General features: G+C 55.1%; 1 protein-coding gene across 1 annotated transcript; it reads left to right on the forward strand.

Annotated features, from left to right (window-relative positions):
• Positions 1 to 13: 13 nt before the first annotated feature.
• Positions 14 to 20,611, forward strand: LOC120941761. Its single transcript, XM_040355427.1, has 12 exons — positions 14 to 150; positions 1,842 to 1,910; positions 2,379 to 2,457; positions 5,110 to 5,309; positions 9,490 to 9,732; positions 9,843 to 9,941; positions 11,621 to 11,814; positions 11,900 to 12,074; positions 12,154 to 12,310; positions 15,696 to 15,849; positions 17,070 to 17,181; positions 20,183 to 20,611. The coding sequence occupies exons 1-12, from the start codon at positions 51 to 53 to the stop codon at positions 20,353 to 20,355; spliced, it is 1,755 nt and encodes a 584-aa protein (XP_040211361.1). The 5' UTR covers positions 14 to 50; the 3' UTR covers positions 20,356 to 20,611.
• Positions 20,612 to 21,662: the final 1,051 nt, after the last annotated feature.

Below are 21,662 nucleotides of genomic sequence, written 5' to 3' on the forward strand. Positions count from 1 at the left end.
CCGCTGCCCCACTCAGGAGCTGTGGATAAGGACTACAGCCTGAGGATCTGATGCGGCACAGAGGAGACCTGGCGCCATCCCTGTCCTCGCCCGCCCAATCCGTGTCCCATAACGTCCAGATGAGGGAGGAGCCGACCATTCACAGCTGGGGTGAGTGACGGACCAATGGCGTGTCTACACAGCAAATCCTATAGAATTCTATAGAACAAGATATCCTCAGACCACTTGCCTTCCAGGCACTTTTACCCCCCTTCCTGCCCTCCTTAACCCCCACTATCCACCGCTGATAGGTGGCAGTGATGGGCTCTGAGAGGTGGCAGTGATGGGCTCTGAGAGGTGGCAGTGATGGGCAATGAGAGGTGGCACTGATGGGCTCTGAGAGGTGGCACTGATGGGCTCTGAGAGGTGGCACTGATGGGCTCTGAGAGGTGGCAGTGATGGGCTCTGAGAGGTGGCAGTGATGGGCTCTGATAGGTGGCAGTGATGGGCTCTGAGAGGTGGCAGTGATGGGCTCTGAGAGGTGGCAGTGATGGGCTCTGATAGGTGGCAGTGATGGGCTCTGAGAGGTGGCAGTGATGGGCTCTGAGAGGTGGCACTGATGGGCTCTGAGAGGTGGCACTGATGGGCTCTGAGAGGTGGCAGTGATGGGCTCTGATAGGTGGCAGTGATGGGCTCTGAGAGGTGGCAGTGATGGGCTCTGAGAGGTGGCAGTGATGGGCTCTGAGAGGTGGCAGTGATGGGCTCTGAGAGGTGGCACTGATGGGCTCTGAGAGGTGGCAGTGATGGGCTCTGATAGGTGGCAGTGATGGGCTCTGAGAGGTGGCAGTGATGGGCTCTGAGAGGTGGCAGTGATGGGCTCTGAGAGGTGGCAGTGATGGGCTCTGATAGGTGGCAGTGATGGGCTCTGAGAGGTGGCAGTGATGGGCTCTGAGAGGTGGCAGTGATGGGCTCTGAGAGGTGGCAGTGATGGGCTCTGAGAGGTGGCAGTGATGGGCTCTGAGAGGTGGCAGTGATGGGCTCTGAGAGGTGGCAGTGATGGGCTCTGAGAGGTGGCAGTGATGGGCAATGAGAGGTGGCAATGATAGGCTGAACTGATGGGCAATTTGAAGTGGCAGTAATGGGCAGCACTGATGGCACTCATGGGCACTGAGAGGTGGCGATAGGCAGCACTGATGGGCAATCAGAGGTGGCAGTGATGGGCACTGAGAGGTGGCGAAAGACAGCACTGAGGTGGCAATGATAGACAGCACTGATGGCCAATAAGAGGTGGCAGTGATGGGCTCTGATGAGAAGGCACTGAGAGGTGACACTGATAAGACATTGGTTGGCACTGTTGGGGCCGATAACAGAAGCCAGCTTGTGTTTGCACCTGTGATCAGCTGTCATTGGCTGACAGATGATTACATGGTAAAGGGCCGCTGTGATTGGCCCTTTACGCCGATCAGTCAAATTATAGTGCGGCCAGGAAGTAGTTAATCCCCCCCCCCACGTGGTGCACACTCCCCATCACTTTTATTCTCAGAGGCTGAATGGAGCATTGAGAAGGAGGCAGTACTTCCTGGTATGGAGAAACGTGTAAGGAGATTGGCCGGCACTGTCACATGGGGGGCGGGGAGTGTCATAGGAGGAAGTGAAGGGTGGGTGAGCGTGTGCAGCTGGGGGGGAGGGGCATCATAGAGAACCTGCTGCTCTGTCTTAAATGGGTGGAGCTCAGTCACCCGCCCAGAATTATGCAGGACCTCCCACATTTGGGGGGAGGTGTTAGTGGTGCATTATGGGAGGAGGGGGAGGGAATATGTCTGGCACATCCTTCAGCATTCTCACCTCTCTGTCCTGCACAGGCCGCGGGCACCGATTGGCTCCCCAGGATGAAGATGGCGCAGAGGAGCCGCAGAGGGGCGGATCAGACGGTAATGTTTGTGTCATCGGCCAGAATGTGACGTCTTGTGGATCATATGTATTGTATACATTGTATTATCTGTGTGTGTGTGTGTATACATTGTATTATGTGTGTGTGTGTATACATTGTATTATCTGTGTGTATACATTGTATTTATATGTGTGTGTGTGTGTGTATACATTGTATTATCTGTGTGTATACATTGTATTTATATGTGTGTGTGTATACATTGTATTATATGTGTGTGTGTGTGTGTGTGTATACATTGTATTATCTGTGTGTGTGTGTGTGTGTGTGTGTGTATACATTGTATTATGTGTGTGTGTGTGTGTGTGTGTGTGTGTGTGTATATACATTGTATTATCTCTCTGTGTGTGTGTGTATATACATTGTATTATCTGTGTGTGTGTGTATACAGTGTATAAATCATTATCTGTCCCCGGTAACTGACTCCCGTCGTCTTCTGTCTGTACCATAGAGAACCGCCATGTCCACTTCGCACCACCAGATCTCCGCTCCCCATCACACCACTGGCCATCCAATGGGCTGCGACTCAGGTGAGGGGGAGGGGGGCGCACACTGTGAGGGTGAGACGAGGAAGAGGGGCACACACTGAGGAGGGGTGAGGGTGAGACGAGGAAGAGGGGCACACACCGAGGAGGGGTGAGACGAGAAAGGGGGGTGCACACTGAGGAGGGGTGAGGGTGAGACTACGAAGGGGGGCACACACTGTAGGGGTGAGGGTGAGACGAGGAAGGGGGATGCACACTGTAGGGGTGCGGGTGAGACGAGGAAGAGGGGCGCACACTGAGGAGGGGTGAGGGTGAGACAAGGAAGAGGGGCGCACACTGAGGAGGGGTGAGGGTGAGACGAGGAGGGGGGGCGCACACTGAGGAGGGGTGAGGGTGAGACGAGGGAGGGGGGCACACTCCGAGGAGGGGTGAGGGTGAGACGAGGAAGAGGGGCACACACCGAGGAGGGGTGAGGGTGAGACGAGGAAGAGGGGCACACACTGAGGAGGGATGAGGGTGAGACGAGGAAGAGGGGCGCACACTGAGGAGGGGTGAGACGAGAAAGGGGGGTGCACACTGAGGAGGGGTGAGGGTGAGACTACGAAGGGGGGCACACACTGTAGGGGTGAGGGTGAGACGAGGAAGGGGGATGCACACTGAGGAGGGGTGAGGGTGAGACTACGAAGGGGGGCACACACTGTAGGGGTGAGGGTGAGACGAGGAAGGGGGATGCACACTGTAGGGGTGCGGGTGAGACGAGGAAGAGGGGCGCACACTGAGGAGGGGTGAGGGTGAGACAAGGAAGAGGGGCGCACACTGAGGAGGGGTGAGGGTGAAACGAGGAATGGGGGCGCACACTGAGGAGGGGAGAGGGTGAGACGAGGAAGGGGGGTGCACACTGAGGAGGGGAGAGGGTGAGACGAGGAGGGGGGGTGCACACCGCGGAGGGGTGAGGGTGAGACGAGGAAGAGGGGCGCACACTGAGGAGGAGACGAGGAAGGGGGGTGCACACTGAGGAGGGGTGAGGGTGAGACGAGGAAGAGGGGCGCACACTGAGGAGGGGTGAGGGTGAGACGAGGAGGGGGGCGCACACTGAGGAGGGGAGAGGGTGAGACGAGGAGGGGGGGTGCACACCGCGGAGGGGTGAGGGTGAGACGAGGAAGGGGGGCGCACACTGAGGAGGGGAGAGGGTGAGACGAGGAGGGGGGGTGCACACCGCGGAGGGGAGAGGGTGAGACGAGGAAGGGGGGCGCACACTGAGGAGGGGAGAGGGTGAGACGAGGAGGGGGGGTGCACACCGCGAGGGTGAGACGAGGAAGAGGGGTGCACACTGAGGAGACGAGGAAGGGGGGTGCACACTGAGGGAGGGTGAGACGAGGAAGAGGGGCGCACACTGAGGAGGGGAGAGGGTGAGATGAGGAAGGGGGGCGCACACTGAGGAGGGGAGAGGGTGAGACGAGGAGGGGGGGTGCACACTGCGGAGGGGTGAGGGTGAGACGAGGAAGAGGGGCGCACACTGAGGAGGAGACGAGGAAGGGGGGTGCACACTGAGGAGGGGTGAGGGTGAGACGAGGAAGAGGGGCGCACACTGAGGAGGGGAGAGGGTGAGACGAGGAGGGGGGCGCACACTGAGGAGGGGTGAGGGTGAGACGAGGAGGGGGGCGCACACTGTAGGGGTGAGGGTGAGACGAGGTGGAGGGGCGCACACCGCGGAGGGGTGAGGGTGAGACGAGGAAGGGGGGCGCACACTGAGGAGGGGAGAGGGTGAGACGAGGAAGGGGGGCGCACACTGAGGAGGGGAGAGGGTGAGACGAGGAGGGGGGCGCACACTGAGGAGGGGCGAGGGTGAGACGAGGAGGGGGGCGCACACTGAGGAAGGGTGAGACGAGGAGGGGGGCGCACACTGAGGAGGGGTGAGGGTGAGACAAGGAAGGGGGGCGCACACTGAGGAGGGGTGAGGGTGAGACGAGGAGGGGGGGCGCACACTGAGGAGGGGTGAGGGTGAGACGAGGAGGGGGGGCGCACACTGAGGAGGGGTGAGGGTGAGACAAGGAAGGGGGGCGCACACTGAGGAGGGGTGAGGGTGAGACGAGGAGGGGGGGGCGCACACTGAGGAGGGGTGAGGGTGAGACGAGGAGGGGGGCGCACACTGAGGAAGGGTGAGACGAGGAGGGGGGGCGCACACTGAGGAGGGGTGAGGGTGAGACAAGGAAGGGGGGCGCACACTGAGGAGGGGTGAGGGTGAGACGAGGAGGGGGGGCGCACACTGAGGAGGGGTGAGGGTGAGACGAGGAAGGGGGCGCACACTGAGGAGGGTGAGGGTGAGACGAGGAAGGGGGGCACACACTGAGGAGGGGTGAGGGTGTGACGAGGAAGGGGGGCGCACACTGTGGAGGGGTGAGGGTGAGACGAGGAGGGGGGCGCACACTGAGGAGGGGTGAGGGTGAGACGAGGAGGGGGCGCACACTGAGGGGGGGTGAGACGAGGAAGGGGGGCACACACTGAGGAGGGGTGAGGGTGAGACGAGGAAGGGGGGCGCACTCTGAGGAGGGGTGAGGGTGAGACGAGGAAGGGGGGCACACACTGAGGAGGGGTGAGGATGAGACGAGGAAGGGGGGCGCACACTGAGGAGGGGTGTTGGGTGGGTTGTAGAGTACAGGTTGAACGATATGACACATAATGATGTGATTGTTTCAGACCTGCAGAAGGGGGTAATGATAACTCGCCTCCAGGACAGGCGCCGTCACCTCCCCGTCTTCCTCATGTGTTGGCGAGAGCAGCAGCTGAGATGCGTCAGGAGAGCGTGGAGAGAACTCCTCCCCCCAGGATTACCAAAGTGTCTTCCATCCCGCCCCTGAGGAACCTGGCACTGCACCGAGCTATGGCCGTCATTACTGGTATGTGCCCTTTCCCTGCCCCCACCCCTCCATTCTCTCCTTCCTTCCTCCGCTCCACCCGTCTATCCTTCCTCCGCTCCTCCCGTCTATCCTTCCTCCGCTCCTCCCCTTTCTATCCTTCCTCTACTCCTCCCTTTCTATCCTTCCTCCGCTCCTCCCGTCTATCCTTCCTCCGCTCCTCCCGTCTATCCTTCCTCCGCTCCACCCGTCTATCCTTCCTCCGCTCCTCCCGTCTATCCTTCCTCCGCTCCTCCCGTCTATCCTTCCTCCGCTCCTCCCCGTCTATCCTTCCTCCGCTCCTCCCCGTCTATCCTTCCTCCGCTCCTCCCTTTTCTATCCTTCCTCCGCTCCTCCCGTCTATCCTTCCTCCGCTCCTCCCGTCTATCCTTCCTCCGCTCCTCCCTTTCTATCCTTCCTCCGCTCCTCCCCTTTCTATCTTTCCTCCGCTCCTCCCTTTTCTATCCTTCCTCCGCTCCTCCCTTTCTATCCTTCCTCCGCTCCTCCCCTTTCTATCCTTCCTCTACTCCTCCCTTTCTATCCTTCCTCCGCTCCTCCTGTCTATCCTTCCTCCGCTCCTCCCGTCTATCCTTCCTCCGCTCCACCCGTCTATCCTTCCTCCGCTCCTCCCGTCTATCCTTCCTCCGCTCCACCCGTCTATCCTTCCTCCGCTCCTCCCGTCTATCCTTCCTCCGCTCCTCCCGTCTATCCTTCCTCCGCTCCTCCCGTCTATCCTTCCTCCGCTCCTCCCTTCTATCCTTCCTCTGCTCCTCCCTTTTCTATCCTTCCTCCGCTCCTCCCTTCTATCCTTCCTGCGCTCCTCCCTTTCTATCCTTCCTCCGCTCCTCCCGTCTATCCTTCCTCCGCTCCTCCCGTCTATCCTTCCTCTGCTCCTCCCTTTTCTATCCTTCCTCCGCTCCTCCCTTTTCTATCCTTCCTCCACTCCTCCCTTTTCTATCCTTCCTCCGCTCCTCCCTTTCTATCCTTCCTCCGCTCCTCCCTTTTCTATCCTTCCTCCGCTCCTCCCTTTCTATCCTTCCTCCGCTCCTCCCTTTCTATCCTTCCTCCGCTCCTCCCTTTCTATCCTTCCTCCGCTCCTCCCTTTTCTATCCTTCCTCCGCTCCTCCCTTTTCTATCCTTCCTCCGCTCCTCCCTTTTCTATCCTTCCTCCGCTCCTCCCTTCTATCCTTCCTCCACTCCTCCCCTTCTATCCTTCCTCCGCTCCTCCCTTTTCTATCCTTCCTCCGCTCCTCCCTTTTCTATCCTTCCTCCGCTCCTCCCTTTTCTATCCTTCCTCCGCTCCTCCCTTTCTATCCTTCCTCCGCTCCTCCCTATTCTATCCTTCCTCCGCTCCTCCCTTTCTATCCTTCCTCCGCTCCTCCCTTCTATCCTTCCTCCGCTCCTCCCTTTTCTATCCTTCCTCCGCTCCTCCCTTTCTATCCTTCCTCCGCTCCTCCCTTTCTATCCTTCCTCCGATCCTCCCCTTTCTATCCTTCCTCCGCTCCTCCCTTTCTATCCTTCCTCCGATCCTCCCTTTCTATCCTTCCTCCGCTCCTCCCTTTCTATCCTTCCTCCGATCCTCCCCTTTCTATCCTTCCTCCGCTCCTCCCTTTCTATCCTTCCTCCGCTCCTCCCTTTCTATCCTTCCTCCGCTCCTCCCTTTCTATCCTTCCTCCGCTCCTCCCTTTCTATCCTTCCTCCGCTCCTCCCGTCTATCCTTCCTCCGCTCCTCCCTTCTATCCTTCCTCTGCTCCTCCCTTTTCTATCCTTCCTCCGCTCCTCCCTTTCTATCCTTCCTGCGCTCCTCCCTTTCTATCCTTCCTCCGCTCCTCCCGTCTATCCTTCCTCCGCTCCTCCCTTTCTATCCTTCCTCCGATCCTCCCCTTTCTATCCTTCCTCCGCTCCTCCCTTTCTATCCTTCCTCCGCTCCTCCCTTTCTATCCTTCCTCCAATCCTCCCTTTCTATCCTTCCTCCGATCCTCCCTTTCTATCCTTCCTCCGCTCCTCCCTTTCTATCCTTCCTCCGCTCCTCCCTTTCTATCCTTCCTCCGCTCCTCCCTTTCTATCCTTCCTCCGCTCCTCCCTTTCTATCCTTCCTCCGCTCCTTCCTTCTATCCTTCCTCCGCTCCTCCCTTCTATTCTATCCTATCCGATCCTTCCTCTGCTCCTCCCTTTTCTATCCTTCCTCCGCTCCTCCCTTTTCTATCCTTCCTCCGCTCCTCCCTTTCTATCCTTCCTCCGCTCCTCCCTTTCTATCCTTCCTCCGCTCCTCCCTTTCTATCCTTCCTCCGCTCCTCCTCCCTTTTCTATCCTTCCTCCGCTCCTCCCTTCTATCCTTCCTCCGCTCCTCCCTTTTCTATCTTTCCTCCGCTCCTCCCTTTTCTATCCTTCCTCCGCTCCTCCCTTTTTATCCTTCCTCCGCTCCTCCCTTTTCTATCCTTCCTCCGCTCCTCCCTTTCTATCCTTCTTCCGCTCCTCCCCTTTCTATCCTTCCTCCGCTCCTCCCTTTCTATCCTTCCTCCGATCCTCCCTTTTCTATCCTTCCTCCGCTCCTCCCTATTCTATCCTTCCTCCGCTCCTCCCTTTCTATCCTTCCTCCGCTCCTCCCTTCTATCCTTCCTCCGCTCCTCCCTTTTCTATCCTTCCTCCGCTCCTCCCTTTCTATCCTTCCTCCGCTCCTCCCTTTCTATCCTTCCTCCGCTCCTCCCTTTCTATCCTTCCTCCGCTCCTCCCTTTCTATCCTTCCTCCGATCCTCCCTTTCTATCCTTCCTCCGCTCCTCCCTTTCTATCCTTCCTCCGATCCTCCCCTTTCTATCCTTCCTCCGCTCCTCCCTTTCTATCCTTCCTCCGCTCCTCCCTTTCTATCCTTCCTCCGCTCCTCCCTTTCTATCCTTCCTCCGCTCCTCCCGTCTATCCTTCCTCCGCTCCTCCCTTCTATCCTTCCTCTGCTCCTCCCTTTTCTATCCTTCCTCTGCTCCTCCCTTTCTATCCTTCCTGCGCTCCTCCCTTTCTATCCTTCCTCCGCTCCTCCCTTTCTATCCTTCCTCCGCTCCTCCCTTTCTATCCTTCCTCCGATCCTCCCCTTTCTATCCTTCCTCCGATCCTCCCCTTTCTATCCTTCCTCCGCTCCTCCCTTTCTATCCTTCCTCCGATCCTCCCTTTCTATCCTTCCTCCGATCCTCCCTTTCTATCCTTCCTCCGCTCCTCCCTTTCTATCCTTCCTCCGCTCCTCCCTTTCTATCCTTCCTCCGCTCCTCCCTTTCTATCCTTCCTCCGCTCCTTCCTTCTATCCTTCCTCCGCTCCTCCCTTCTATTCTATCCTATCCGATCCTTCCTCTGCTCCTCCCTTTTCTATCCTTCCTCCGCTCCTCCCTTTTCTATCCTTCCTCCGCTCCTCCCTTTCTATCCTTCCTCCGCTCCTCCCTTTCTATCCTTCCTCCGCTCCTCCTCCCTTTTCTATCCTTCCTCCGCTCCTCCCTTCTATCCTTCCTCCGCTCCTCCCTTTTCTATCTTTCCTCCGCTCCTCCCTTTTCTATCCTTCCTCCGCTCCTCCCTTTTTATCCTTCCTCCGCTCCTCCCTTTTCTATCCTTCCTCCGCTCCTCCCTTTCTATCCTTCTTCCGCTCCTCCCCTTTCTATCCTTCTTCCGCTCCTCCCCTTTCTATCCTTCTTCCGCTCCTCCCCTTTCTATCCTTCTTCCGCTCCTCCCCTTTCTATCCTTCCTCCGCTCCTCCCCTTTCTATCCTTCCTCCGCTTCTCCCTTTCTATCCTTCCTCCGCTCCTCCCTTTTCTATCCTTCCTCCGCTCCTCCCTTTCTATCCTTCTTCCGCTCCTCCCCTTTCTATCCTTCTTCCGCTCCTCCCCTTTCTATCCTTCTTCCGCTCCTCCCCTTTCTATCCTTCCTCCGCTCCTCCCTTTTCTATCCTTCTTCCGCTCCTCCCTTTTCTATCCTTCTTCCGCTCCTCCCTTTTCTATCCTTCCTCCGCTCCTCCCTTTTCTATCCTTCTTCCGCTCCTCCCTTTTCTATCCTTCCTTTTCCTCCCTTCTATTCTATCCTTGCTCCGCTTCTCCCTTCTATCCTTCCTCCGCTCCTCCCTTCTATTCTATCCTTGCTCCGCTCCTCCCTTTTGCTGTCTCGTATTTCCTCCCCCGATGCCTCATGTCCCCCGGTTTCTCTCCTCAGCTCCCAGCATGCAGTACCCGGGCTCCCTGTCTGGTCTGACTCCTGATCTGGCGGAGATGATCATTGATCACATGGTCAAGGAGCGTGTCCTGCGCCCGAGGACCCTGGACCTGTTCACCGGCTGCCCCATCCGCAGCATCACCCTGAACTGCTACCAGTATTGCACCAACGACCTGATCCGGCAGCTGCGAGGATTCCCTAGCCTGCGGGCCCTCAACCTCGGCTCCGCCAACCTCATCACAGGCACGTCCCATCCATGTGTACTGGTGGAGGACCCTGGGGCCACACTGCCAGGGATGTCATGTGATGATGTCTATGGAAGCATTGTCTGATGTGCCGCTCTCTGCCCTCAGATCAGTCTCTCGGGGTCATTCAGCATCTGCACAGATTGCAGCACCTGAATCTCGGCGCCTGCCGCAACCTCACCGAATCCTTCCTAATCCACCTGCGAGGTGAGTCACATGACTGGTCCACAATGTCAGACTTCTGTCCGGCAGTCTGCTTCCTCCCTGTCCACCGTCTGTGCGATGTATGACTTCTCTCTGCCATCCATTTCTCGTGTCTGACTTCTCTGCCATCCATTTCTCGTGTCTGACTTCTCTCTGCCATCCCTTTCTCGTGTCTGACCTCTCTCTGCCATCCATTTCTCGTGTCTGACTTCTCTCTGCCGTCGTTGTGTCGTGTCTGACTTCTCTCTGCCATCCTTTTCTCGTGTCTGAAGTCTCTGCCGTCGTTGTGTCATGTCTGACGTCTCTCTGCCGTCGTTGTGTCATGTCTGACGTCTCTCTGCCGTCGTTGTGTCGTGTCTGACGTCTCTCAGCCATCGTTGTGTCGTGTCTGACGTCTCTCTGCCGTCGTTGTGTCGTGTCTGACGTCTCTCTGCCATCGTTGTGTCGTGTCTGACGTCTCTCTGCCGTCGTTGTGTCGTGTCTGACGTCTCTCTGCCGTCGTCGTGTCGTGTCTGACTCCTCTCTCTGCCATCGTCGTGTCTGACTTCTCTCTGCTGTCGTTGTGTCCTGTCTGACTCCTCTCTCTGCCGTCGTTGTGTCGTGTCTGACCTCTCTCTGCCGTTGTCGTGTCGTGTCTGACCTCTCTCTGCCGTCGTTGTGTCGTGTCTGATCTCTCTCTGCCGTCGTTTGTCGTGTCTGACCTCTCTCTGCCGTCGTTGTGTCCTGTCTGTTCTCTCTCTGCCATCGTTGTGTCCTGTCTGACCTCTCTCTGCCGTCGTCGTGTCGTGTCTGACTTCTCTCTGCCATCGTTGTGTCGTGTCTGACTTCTCTCTGCCATTGTTGTGTCGTGTCTGATGTCTCTCTGCCGTCGTTGTGTCGTGTCTGACGTCTCTCTGCCATCGTTGTGTCCTGTCTGACTTCTCTCTGCCGTCGTTGTGTCGTGTCTGACCTCTCTGCCGTCGTGTCGTGTCTGACGTCTCTCTGCCGTCGTTGTGTCGTGTCTGACGTCTCTCTGCCATCGTTGTGTCCTGTCTGACTTCTCTCTGCCGTCGTTGTGTCGTGTCTGACGTCTCTCTGCCGTCGTTGTGTCGTGTCTGACGTCTCTCTGCCGTCGTTGTGTCGTGTCTGACGTCTCTCTGCCGTTGTTGTGTCGTGTCTGACGTCTCTCTGCCATTGTTGTGTCGTGTCTGACGTCTCTCTGCCATTGTTGTGTCGTGTCTGATGTCTCTCTGCCGTCGTTGTGTCGTGTCTGACTTATCTCTGCCGTCGTCGTGTCGTGTCTGACCTCTCTCTGTCGTCGTGTCGTGTCTGACTTCTCTCTGCCGTCGTTGTGTCGTGTCTGACCTCTCTGCCGTCGTTGTGTCGTGTCTGACGTCTCCCTGCCTTCGTTGTGTCGTGTCTGACTTCTCTCTGCCGTCGTTGTGTCGTGTCTGACCTCTCTGCCGTCGTTGTGTCGTGTTTGACGTCTCTCTGCCATCCATTTCTCGTGTCTGACGTCTCTCTGCCGTCGATGTGTCGTGTCTGATTTCTCTCTGCCGTCGATGTGTCGTGTCTGATCTCTCTCTGCCGTCGTTTGTGTCGTGTCTGACGTCTCTCTGCCATCGTTGTGTCCTGTCTGCCGTCGTTGTGTCCTGTCTGACCTCTCTCTGCCGTCGTTGTGTCCTGTCTGACTTCCTCTGCAGGGTTGAAGCATCTCTCGCATCTCATCCTGGATCAGACCAAAGTAGGCGATGTCGGAATGTGCGATTTCCTGCAGAGCGCTTGTTGTCCCCTCACCCACCTCAGTGTCAATCAGACGGCGGTCACTGAGCGCACACTCAGCCTGCTGGTGGATCGTATGCCGGGCCTGCGCATGCTGAGCCTCAAACACACCCAGGTGAGGACAGCCCTCCCCCCCACACCTAGAATGAGAGGGGGAGGAGTCTCCTTACCCTGATCTCCGCCCTCTCTGTCTCTCTCAGGTGTCGGACGTCTCCTCCCTCTCCGGTCTCGGACATCTCAGCACGCTACATTTGGACAGCACTCGGGTGTCGGAGGAGTCCCTCCAGGTGGTGCGCTCTCTGCCGGCCCTCTCCACACTCACACTGTCCGGGGTGCAGTCTCTCTCCTCCAATCGGGTGCTGGAACTGATGTCAGGTGAGCGGTGTCTCCTCCCCTCCCTCTGATGGTGGTGGCGCTCTCTCTTCCACCCCGTCTGATGGGCCGTCTCTTCCAGGTCTTTCTTTGACTCGTCTGGTCCTCCCGGGCCGGCACAGCCTATCGGATGAGGGTCTCCTATGTCTGTCCCGCCTCCGAGGACTGACGGAACTGGATCTGACCGATCACACGCAGATCACCGACCTCGGAGTGCAGAGCGTCTCCCAGCTGACCAGGTGAGTCACTGATCAGCCAATCGGAAGGACAGAGAGAGTGCCGAGCCATTTTCCTAAAGAGAACTCGTCCTCTACGAATCCCTCCCCCGAACCTTTGGTCCCGGTCATGTGACTGTAGGAGCTCTGGGGGCTACGCCTCCGAGGAGGTCCTTCCACACAGGTCAGCTTTCAGGATCAGCGGCTTCCTTCGTAGATGGAAAGGAGAACGGACCCCGCTGCCCATGGCGGCCATGATGCACCTCAGCGCACAACCTGGAGGGAGTGTCCATCATGATGCTCATTGACCAATGAGAAGCTCATTTTTGAGGCTTCTTCTTCCAATAAGTGTAGCAGAAGAAACGCTTCTCATTGGTCAGCAGTCACGTGGTCGTGCTGACCAATGAGTGTTTGCCATTGTGAGCATCATGAAGGATACTGGCTCCGGGGCTGTGTGCTGCTCTGTACTGGGCACTTCACTGACTGCAGGCGCCATCGGGGCCCGCTATGTACAGGGGGGTCTGGAATATATGGAGTTCTTGCCGACCGCCGTTTCTTTTTTTACGGCGGCAGGTCGGCTCGGCTGCGCAAAATCACGTAATATAACGTGATTTTGCATTGCGGCCACTAGGGGCGCATGCTCGCCCCTGGTGCCGATGCGGGCGCGATCACCGCCGGGCACCCGCGATTACTCGTGACAGACAGAGAACCGGGAGCTGTGTGTGTAAACGCACAGCTCCCGGTCCTGTCAGGGGGAGAAATGACTGATTGTCTGTTCATACAATCTATGATCGGTCATTTCCCCTAGTCAGTCCCACCCCCCCTACAGTTAGAACACACCCAGGGAACATACTTAACCCCTTCCCCGCCCCCTAGTGTTAACCCCTTCCCTGCCAGTGGCATTTTTACAGTAATCCAATGCATTTTTATAGCACTGATCGCTGTAAAAATGCCAATGGTCCCAAAAATGTGTCCGCCATAATGTCGCAGTACCGATTAAAAATCGCAGATCGCTGCATTTACTAGTAAAAAAAAAAAAAAAACATATTTAATAAAAATGCCATAAAACTATGCCCTATTTTGTAAACGCTATAACTTTTGCGCAAACCAATCAATAAGCGCTTATTGCGATTTTTCTTTTATTTTATATAGAAGAATACGTATCGGCCTAAACTGAGGAATTTATATATATATATATATATATATATATATATATATATATAATTTATTTTTGGGGATATTTATTATAGCAAAAAGTACAAAATATTCTTTATTTTATTTTTTTATTTTTTTTCAAAATTGTCGCTCTATTTTTGTTTATAGCGCAAAAAATAAAAGCCGCAGAGGAGATCAAATACCACCAAAAGAAATCTCTATTTGTGGGGAAAAAAGGACGCCAATTTTGTTTGGGAAACGCGTTGCACGACCGCGCAATTGTCAGTTAAAGCGACGCAGCGCCGAATCGCGAAAAGGGGCCAGGTCATTGACCAGCAAAATGGTCCGGGGCTGAAGTGGTTAATGAACTTACCCTTTAACCACTCGCTTACCAGACACATATATCCCCCCCCCCCCCCTTCCTGCCCAGGCGAAATTTCAGCTTTCAGCGCTGTCCCGCTTTAAATGACAATTGCGCGGTCATGCGACGTGGCTCCCAAACAAAATTTTTGTCCTTTTTCCCCCACAAATAGAGATTTCTTTTGGTGGTATTTGATCACCTCTGCGGTTTTTATTTTTTGCGCTATAAACAAAAATAGAGCGACAATTAAAAAAAAAAAAAAATGAATATTTTGTACTTTTTGCTATAATAAATATCCCCCAAAAATATATAAAAAAAACATTTTTTTCCTCAGTTTAGGCCGATACGTATTCTACATATTTTTCGTAAAACAATAAATAAAAATCACCTCTGCGTTTTTTTTTGCGCTATAAACAAAAATAGAGCGACAATTTTGGGAAAAAAAGCAATATTTTTTTACTTTTTTCTATAATAAATATCCCCAAAAACATATATATATAAATTTCCTCAGTTTAGTCCGATACGTTTTCTTCTACCTATTTTTGGTAAAAAAAAAAAAAAAAAACAAGCGTTTGGTTTGCGCAAATGTTATAGCGTCTACAAAATAGGAAATGGATTTATGGCATTTTTATTTTTTTTACTATTAATGGCGGCGATCAGCGATTTTTTATCGTGACTGCGACATTGCGGCGGACACTTTTGAGACATTTTTGGGACCAGTCACATTTATACAGCGATCAGAGCTATAAATATGCAGATTACTGTGTAGATGTGACTGGCAGGGAAGGGGTTAACACTAGGGGGCGATCAAGGGGCTAAATGTGTTCCCTAGGGAGTGATTCTTACTGTGGGGGGAGGGGACTGACTGGGGGAGGTGACCAATCGGTTTCCTCTCCTCTGACAGGACGTGGATCTCTGTGTTTACACCCCATCATTTCACACAGATGCACGTCCCTGGCTCTGTAACTGCCAATCGCGGGATCCTGGCGGACATCGCGGCCGCCAGGCAGCGTGCACCGGCACCTGTGTGACGAGGAGGGGGTGCGCGCCCCCCAGTGGCCGGAGGCCGTATATTGAAAGCGTCCCGGCATTTTAGAGCCACCTTGTGGCTGTAAAAGTCAACCTGCGGATGCGAAGTGGTTAAATCCCTTAATTAAAGGCCTCTGCTAATGCTGGGGTGTGAGGTTCAGGGCCCGAGGAACCTTCCCGATGACCACCACTGACTCCACCTACTTTATGCCAGGGCCAGACTTTCACTCAAGGTAGGCAGAACACGCCCATGAGGAACCTTACCGCCCTGTGAACAGCAGATGAATTTCCCATTTGCATACATTGATCAGTCAGTCTCGTATTGCATGTTATTCCTCTGTAGATCAGATAACCGGCAATTGTTTACTGATCTGTAAAATCTCCATAAAATGACTGAAGTGGAAGTGCAAAGTGTGAGTGATGAAGGGTGTGTGTGAGAGAGAGATATGAGTGTTCTGGGTGTGTCAGGCCCTGTGTGTGTCTGGTGAGTGTTCTGGGTGTATCGGGTCCTGTGTGTGTGTGGTGAGTGTTCTGGTTGTGTGGGGCCCTCTGTGTATCTGGTGAGTGTTCTGGGTGTGTCGGGCCCTCTGTGTGTCTGGTGAGTGTCGGGTCCTGTGTGTGGTGAGTGTTCTGGGTGTGTCAGGTCCTGTGTGTCTGGTGAGTGTTCTGGGTGTGTCGGGCCCTCTGTGTGTCTGGTGAGTGTTCTGGGTGTGTCGGGCCCTCTGTGTGTCTGGTGAGTGTTCTGGGTGTGTGGGGCCCTCTGTGTGTCTGGTGAGTGTTCTGGGTGTGTCAGGTCCTGTGTGTCTGGTGAGTGTTCTGGGTGTGTGGGGCCCTCTGTATGACTCCTTTGTGTCCCCCCTCTAGGCTCCGGGTTCTCTCTCTGTGTAACACGTCGGTGTCGGATGCCGGACTGATCCATCTCCGGGGATTGAACCTTCTGGAGGAATTAAGTCTGGACCGGACTAAAGTGACGAGCAGAGGGGTGTCCCAGTGTATCCCTCACCTCCTCCACCTCCAGGTCGGCTCACCCGTCGCTCTTCTCTGTATGTCGTGTGAAGATCTCGGTGTCTGCCGGAAATCCAGGGAGCTCCAACTTCCTATACTGAGTGACAACGCTGCCTCTGCTGCACTGAAATCCCCCACACAGCAAGTGCTGCACTGAACTACAGAACCCCTCCCCTCCATTACCTTATCCTGCTCTAAATCCACATGGGGGGGGTGTATTATAGTTCAAGGGGGGCTGACAACCTGACTGGGATCTCAATGCAGCAGAGGCAGCAAGTTCTACCCTGAATGTTCCTCAGTGATTGGCCCCCCGATTCTTCTATTCCACTACTAGTGTAGGTCACAGCACGGTCTTCTCGCGGTACTCCCCAGGGGTAGGACCTCTCCCTGCCTCCTCCACTGTCTCACTTCTCCCTGGGGGTGGGACCTCTTCATGACGCCTTCACCTTCTCAATACTTCCCACGGGGTGGGACCTCTCTGTTCCTTCTCAGTACTCCCTGGGTGTAGGACCTCCCCATGCTGCCTCCCCCTTCTCGATACTTCCGGGGTGGGACCTTGCCGTGCCACCTCCACCCTCAGTATTGCCCGGGGGGGAGACCTCTCCGGTTCTCCTCCACCTTCTCAGTACTCCCCGGAGGTGGGACCTCTGCGGTCCTCCTCTGCCTTCTCAGTACTCCCCGGAGGTGGGGCCTCCCTGGTTCTCCTCCACCTTCTCAGTACTCCCCGGAGGTGGGACCTCCCTGGTTCTCCTCCACCTTCTCAGTACTCCCCGGAGGTGGGACCTCTGCGGTCCTCCTCTGCCTTCTCAGTACTCCCCGGAGGTGGGGCCTCCCTGGTTCTCCTCCACCTTCTCAGTACTCCCCGGAGGTGGGACCTCTGCGGTCCTCCTCCGCCTTCTCAGTACTCCCCGGAGGTGGGACCTCTGCGGTCCTCCTCCGCCTTCTCAGTACTCCCCGGAGGTGGGACCTCTGCGGTCCTCCTCCGCCTTCTCAGTACTCCCCGGAGGTGGGACCTCTGCGGTCCTCCACCTCCTCAGTACTCCCCGGGGGGGACCTCATTGTGCCACCTCCTCAGTACTCCCCGGGGGTGGGACCTCATTGTGCCACCTTCCTATGACAGCACGGTTCTGGTAGCCTCACTTACTGTAGATTTGGAGGAATGTGGCCTTTATAGGAGGATGACTGGGAGGGGCGGAGCGTTCCCCATTGATAACATTTCCTCCTCCCCCGCAGGTCCTCGGTCTCTCCGATACTCCGGTTGGTGACAATGTCCTGAAACTCGGAATCCAGAACTGCAAAAATCTGCTGAAAGTAAACTTGAGCCGCACAAGGGTCACCAACAAAGGTAAGTGGAGACAGTTGGAGATGGGGTTCAACTGGGGTCATGATACATTAGGGGTCACATGGCACATTAGGGGTTAGAGCAGGGGTCACAGGACAAATTAGAGATCAGACAACACAGGTTACATTAGGAGTCACGCTGGGGGTCAGAGGACACATTAGAGGTCAGACTGGGGTCACAGGGCACAATAGGGGTCAGATTGAAGTCACAGGACACATTAGATATCAGATTGGGGTCACAGGACACAATAGGGGTCAGATTGAAGTCACAGGACACAATAGGGGTCAGATTGAAGTCACAGGACACATTAGGGGTCAGATTGGAGTCACAGGACACATTAGAGGTCAGACTGGGGTCACAGGACACGTTAGTGGTCAGATTGGAGTCACAGGACCTGGGGGGCAGATTGGAGTCACAGGACCTGGGGGGCAAATTGGGGTCACAGGACACAGTGGTCAGATTGGAGTCACAGGACACAGTGGTCAGATTGGAGTCACAGGACACATTAGGGGTCAGACTGGGGTCACAGGACACGTTAGGGGTCAGATTGGAGTCACAGGACACATTAGATATCAGATTGGGGTCACAGGACACAATAGGGGTCAGATTGAAGTCACAGGACACAATAGGGGTCAGATTGAAGTCACAGGACACAATAGGGGTCAGATTGAAGTCACAGGACACATTAGGGGTCAGATTGGAGTCACAGGACACATTAGAGGTCAGACTGGGGTCACAGGACACGTTAGTGGTCAGATTGGAGTCACAGGACCTGGGGGGCAGATTGGAGTCACAGGACCTGGGGGGCAAATTGGGGTCACAGGACACAGTGGTCAGATTGGAGTCACAGGACACATTAGGGGTCAGATTGGAGTCACAGGACACATTAGGGGTCAGATTGGAGTCACAGGACACATTAGGGGTCAGATTGGAGTCACAGGACACATTAGGGGTCAGATTGGAGTCACAGGACACATTAGGGGTCAGATTGGAGTCACAGGACACATTAGGGGTCAGATTGGAGTCACAGGACCTGGGGGGCAGATTGGAGTCACAGGACCTGGGGGGCAAATTGGGGTCACAGGACACAGTGGTCAGATTGGAGTCACAGGACACATTAGGGGTCAGATTGGAGTCACAGGACACATTAGGGGTCAGATTGGAGTCACAGGACACATTAGGGGTCAGATTGGAGTCACAGGACACATTAGGGGTCAGATTGGAGTCACAGGACACATTAGGGGTCAGATTGGAGTCACAGGACACATTAGGGGGCAGATTGGAGTCACAGGACCTGGGGGGCAGATTGGAGTCACAGGACCTGGGGGGCAGATTGGAGTCACAGGACCTGGGGGGCAAATTGGGGTCACAGGACACAGTGGTCAGATTGGAGTCACAGGACACATTAGGGGTCAGATTGGAGTCACAGGACACATTAGGGGTCAGATTGGAGTCACAGGACACATTGGTCAGATTTGGGTTACAGGACACATTGGAGGTCAGATTGGGGGTCACAGGACCTGTTAGGGGTCAGATTGGGGGGTCACAGGACCTGTTAGAGGTGAGATTGGGGGGTCACAGGACCTGTTAGGGGTCAGATTGGGGGGTCACAGGACCTGGGGGTCAAATTGCGGTCACAGGACACGTTAGGGGTCAGATTGGGGTCACAGGACCTGGGGGTCAAATTGGGGTCACAGGACCTGGGGGTCAAATTGGGGTCACAGGACCTGGGGGTCAAATTGGGGTCACAGGACACGTTAGGGGTCAGATTGGGGTCACAGGACCTGGGGGTCAAATTGGGGTCACAGGACACGTTAGGGGTCAGATTTAGGTTATAGGACACATTGGAGGTCAGATTGGGGTCACAGGACCCGGGGGTCAGATTGGGGGGTCACAGGACCTGTTGGGGGTCAGATTGGGGGGTCACAGGACCTGTTGGGGGTCAGATTGGGGGGTCACAGGACCTGTTGGGGGTCAGATTGGGGGGTCACAGGACCTGTTAGGGGTCAGATTGGGGGGTCACAGGACCTGTTAGGGGTCAGATTGGGGGGTCACAGGACCTGTTAGGGGTCAGATTGGGGGGTCACAGGACCTGTTAGGGGTCAGATTGGGGGGTCACAGGACCTGTTAGGGGTCAGATTGGGGGTCAAATTGCGGTCACAGGACACGTTGGGGGTGAGATTGGGGTCACAGGACCTGGGGGTCAAATTGCGGTCACAGGACACGTTAGGGGTCACAGGACCTGGGGGTCTAATTGGGGTCACAGGACACGTTACGGGTCAGATTGGGGGTCACAGGACATGTTGGGAGTCAGATTTGGGTTACAGGACACATTGGAGGTCAGATTGGGGGTCACAGGACCCGGGGGTCAGATTGGGGGGTCACAGAACATGTTAGGGGTCAGATTTGGGTTACAGGACACATTGGGGGGTCACAAGACCCGTGGGTCAGATTGGGGGTCAAATTGGGGGGTCACAGGACCTGTTAGGGGTCAGATTGGGTCATGGTGGGACAGAAATGGGTCTTCACCAAACTGTTACCAATGTCTTTGCATGGTGGAGTATTAAGAGGACCTTTCAGTGGAGACACCTGAATGCCATTGTTGGGGGGGTTCACATACTTTGGTGTCTCAGGTTGGAGTGGGATGTCCCTATTACAATATTTGATGGAGTTCTTTAATTGTTGGCCTCCAAGAGCAGGACTGATGTTGGATGAGAAGACCTGGCTCACCATTCTCATTCCAATTCCTCCCAAAGGTTTTCAGTATGGATGAGGTCAGGTCTCTGTGCAGGACACTCCAGTCTCTCCACACCAAACTGGTCATCCATAACTTGGAGTGTTGAGTAACCTGCACTGAAAACTTGGCCTCAGTCATTTGGAGGGGTCCACATACAGTTGCCCCAATAATATTGATGCGTTGGTCAGGAGTCCACACCTTTCGGGAGATCTTCCGTCCTCCAGTCATCACTCTCTCCTCATGTTTTTCTGTCTCTCCCACTCCTAGGTCTCCGTTTCCTGAGACACTCCTCCATTGTGCAGATCAACCTAGACGGCACCGGGGTCACCCTCCAGGGTGTATCTGAACTGATGGCCATCTGTGCCAGCTTAACCAGCGTAAGAGCCGCGAACCTTCGCCTCATCCTCAGTGAGGAGGTGTCCGATGAAGAGGCCAGCTGAGGATCCGCCCCCTCCTGGTGACAAAACATGGACGCCGGGGAAGTCCTGGCAGGAGGGCGGTCATGACATGAGACCGAGCTGTGATGTCATCACCCATGAAAATGATGTAATCGGGCAATACTAATGTTATCCGGGCAGCATTAGCACTGTACATTACTACAGACCATTCTTTTCTCCAGAGATTATATTTTGTTTGACCTCCTTTACATTTTACCAGGAAGAGAATCTGCCGAGATGAATAAAATCCTTTAATGAAGTGTGTGGTTGTCCTCATTCCGGGGGGGAGGGGGATCTGCGGCTGGGTTTATACTTCGCCTCGTGGGCTACAAACCCTTTCCAGGAACATCGAACCCTTTCCGGGGACATCGAACCCTTTCCGGGGACATCGAACCCTTTCCGGGGACCTCGAACCCTTTCCGGGAACCTCGAACCCTTTCCAGGAACCTCGAACCCTTTCCAGGAACCTCGAACCCTTTCCCGGAACCTCGAACCCTTTCCCTGAACCTCGAACCCTTTCCCGGAACCTCGAACCCTTTCCCGGAACCTCGAACCCTTTCCCGGAACCTCGAACCCTTTCCAGGAACCTCAAACCCTTTCCAGGAACATCAAACCCTAGTTAGGCTTTCTGTCTTGTCCAGGATATTATTCACCCTCGGGTTATAACGCCACCCACAGGCTAGGCCAGTCTAGGAAAACATTTCCTTCTCCCAGCAAGCCTTAATCTTTTTTAGGACACTAGCAAAAAAAAAAACATCTTTTCTTTAGCTCTTCTGGGAAAGGACTAAAGTATTTATGGCATAGTTCATGACATGAGGATCGGTTTGATATGCCTTGACCTTCAGGTGACAAAAGACTCCCCAAATAGAACCCCACCCACTCGGTGAGGCTCCAGGTTTTTTGCTCCTGTTTTTGGGTGATGGGTGCCTTCTCCTGGAAATATCTTACTTCTGTTGACTGACACTTCAGTTAGTTATGGTTAGACTATTTATGGCCTACAAGGCTTACTAGTAGTTTCTGGTTGGGTTACACTGGATGTTCATCTTGGGAACAAAGTGGGGATGGCCTGTGATGTTTGTTTCGGTCACCAGATCTGTTGTCCTGTGCTGCCCTTGGTACATAAAGCTGAGCTCTTCCGATCTGTCCCCCCCCCCCCCTCCATAGTTGAGCTCTTCCGTCCCCCATAGTGGTGCTCCTCCATAGCTGAGCTCTTCCGTCCCCCATAGTGGTGCTCCTCCATAGCTTAGCTCTTCCGTCCCCCATAGTGGTGCTCCTCCATAGCTGAGCTCTTCCGTCCCCCATAGTGGTGC

The sequence above is a fragment of the Rana temporaria genome, chromosome 5 (genome assembly GCF_905171775.1).
Source record: "Rana temporaria chromosome 5, aRanTem1.1, whole genome shotgun sequence".
Taxonomy (NCBI): Eukaryota; Metazoa; Chordata; class Amphibia; order Anura; family Ranidae; genus Rana; species Rana temporaria.

Excerpts from the sequence above, each read along its gene's own strand:
- LOC120941761 (XM_040355427.1), top strand. The coding sequence starts at position 51 with ATGCGGCACAGAGGAGACCTGGCGCCATCCCTGTCCTCGCCCGCCCAA. Across the intron at positions 9,733-9,842 it reads CTCCGCCAACCTCATCACAG|ATCAGTCTCTCGGGGTCATT; the intron begins GCACGTCCCATC and ends CTCTGCCCTCAG. Across the intron at positions 15,850-17,069 it reads CTCACCTCCTCCACCTCCAG|GTCCTCGGTCTCTCCGATAC; the intron begins GTCGGCTCACCC and ends CCTCCCCCGCAG.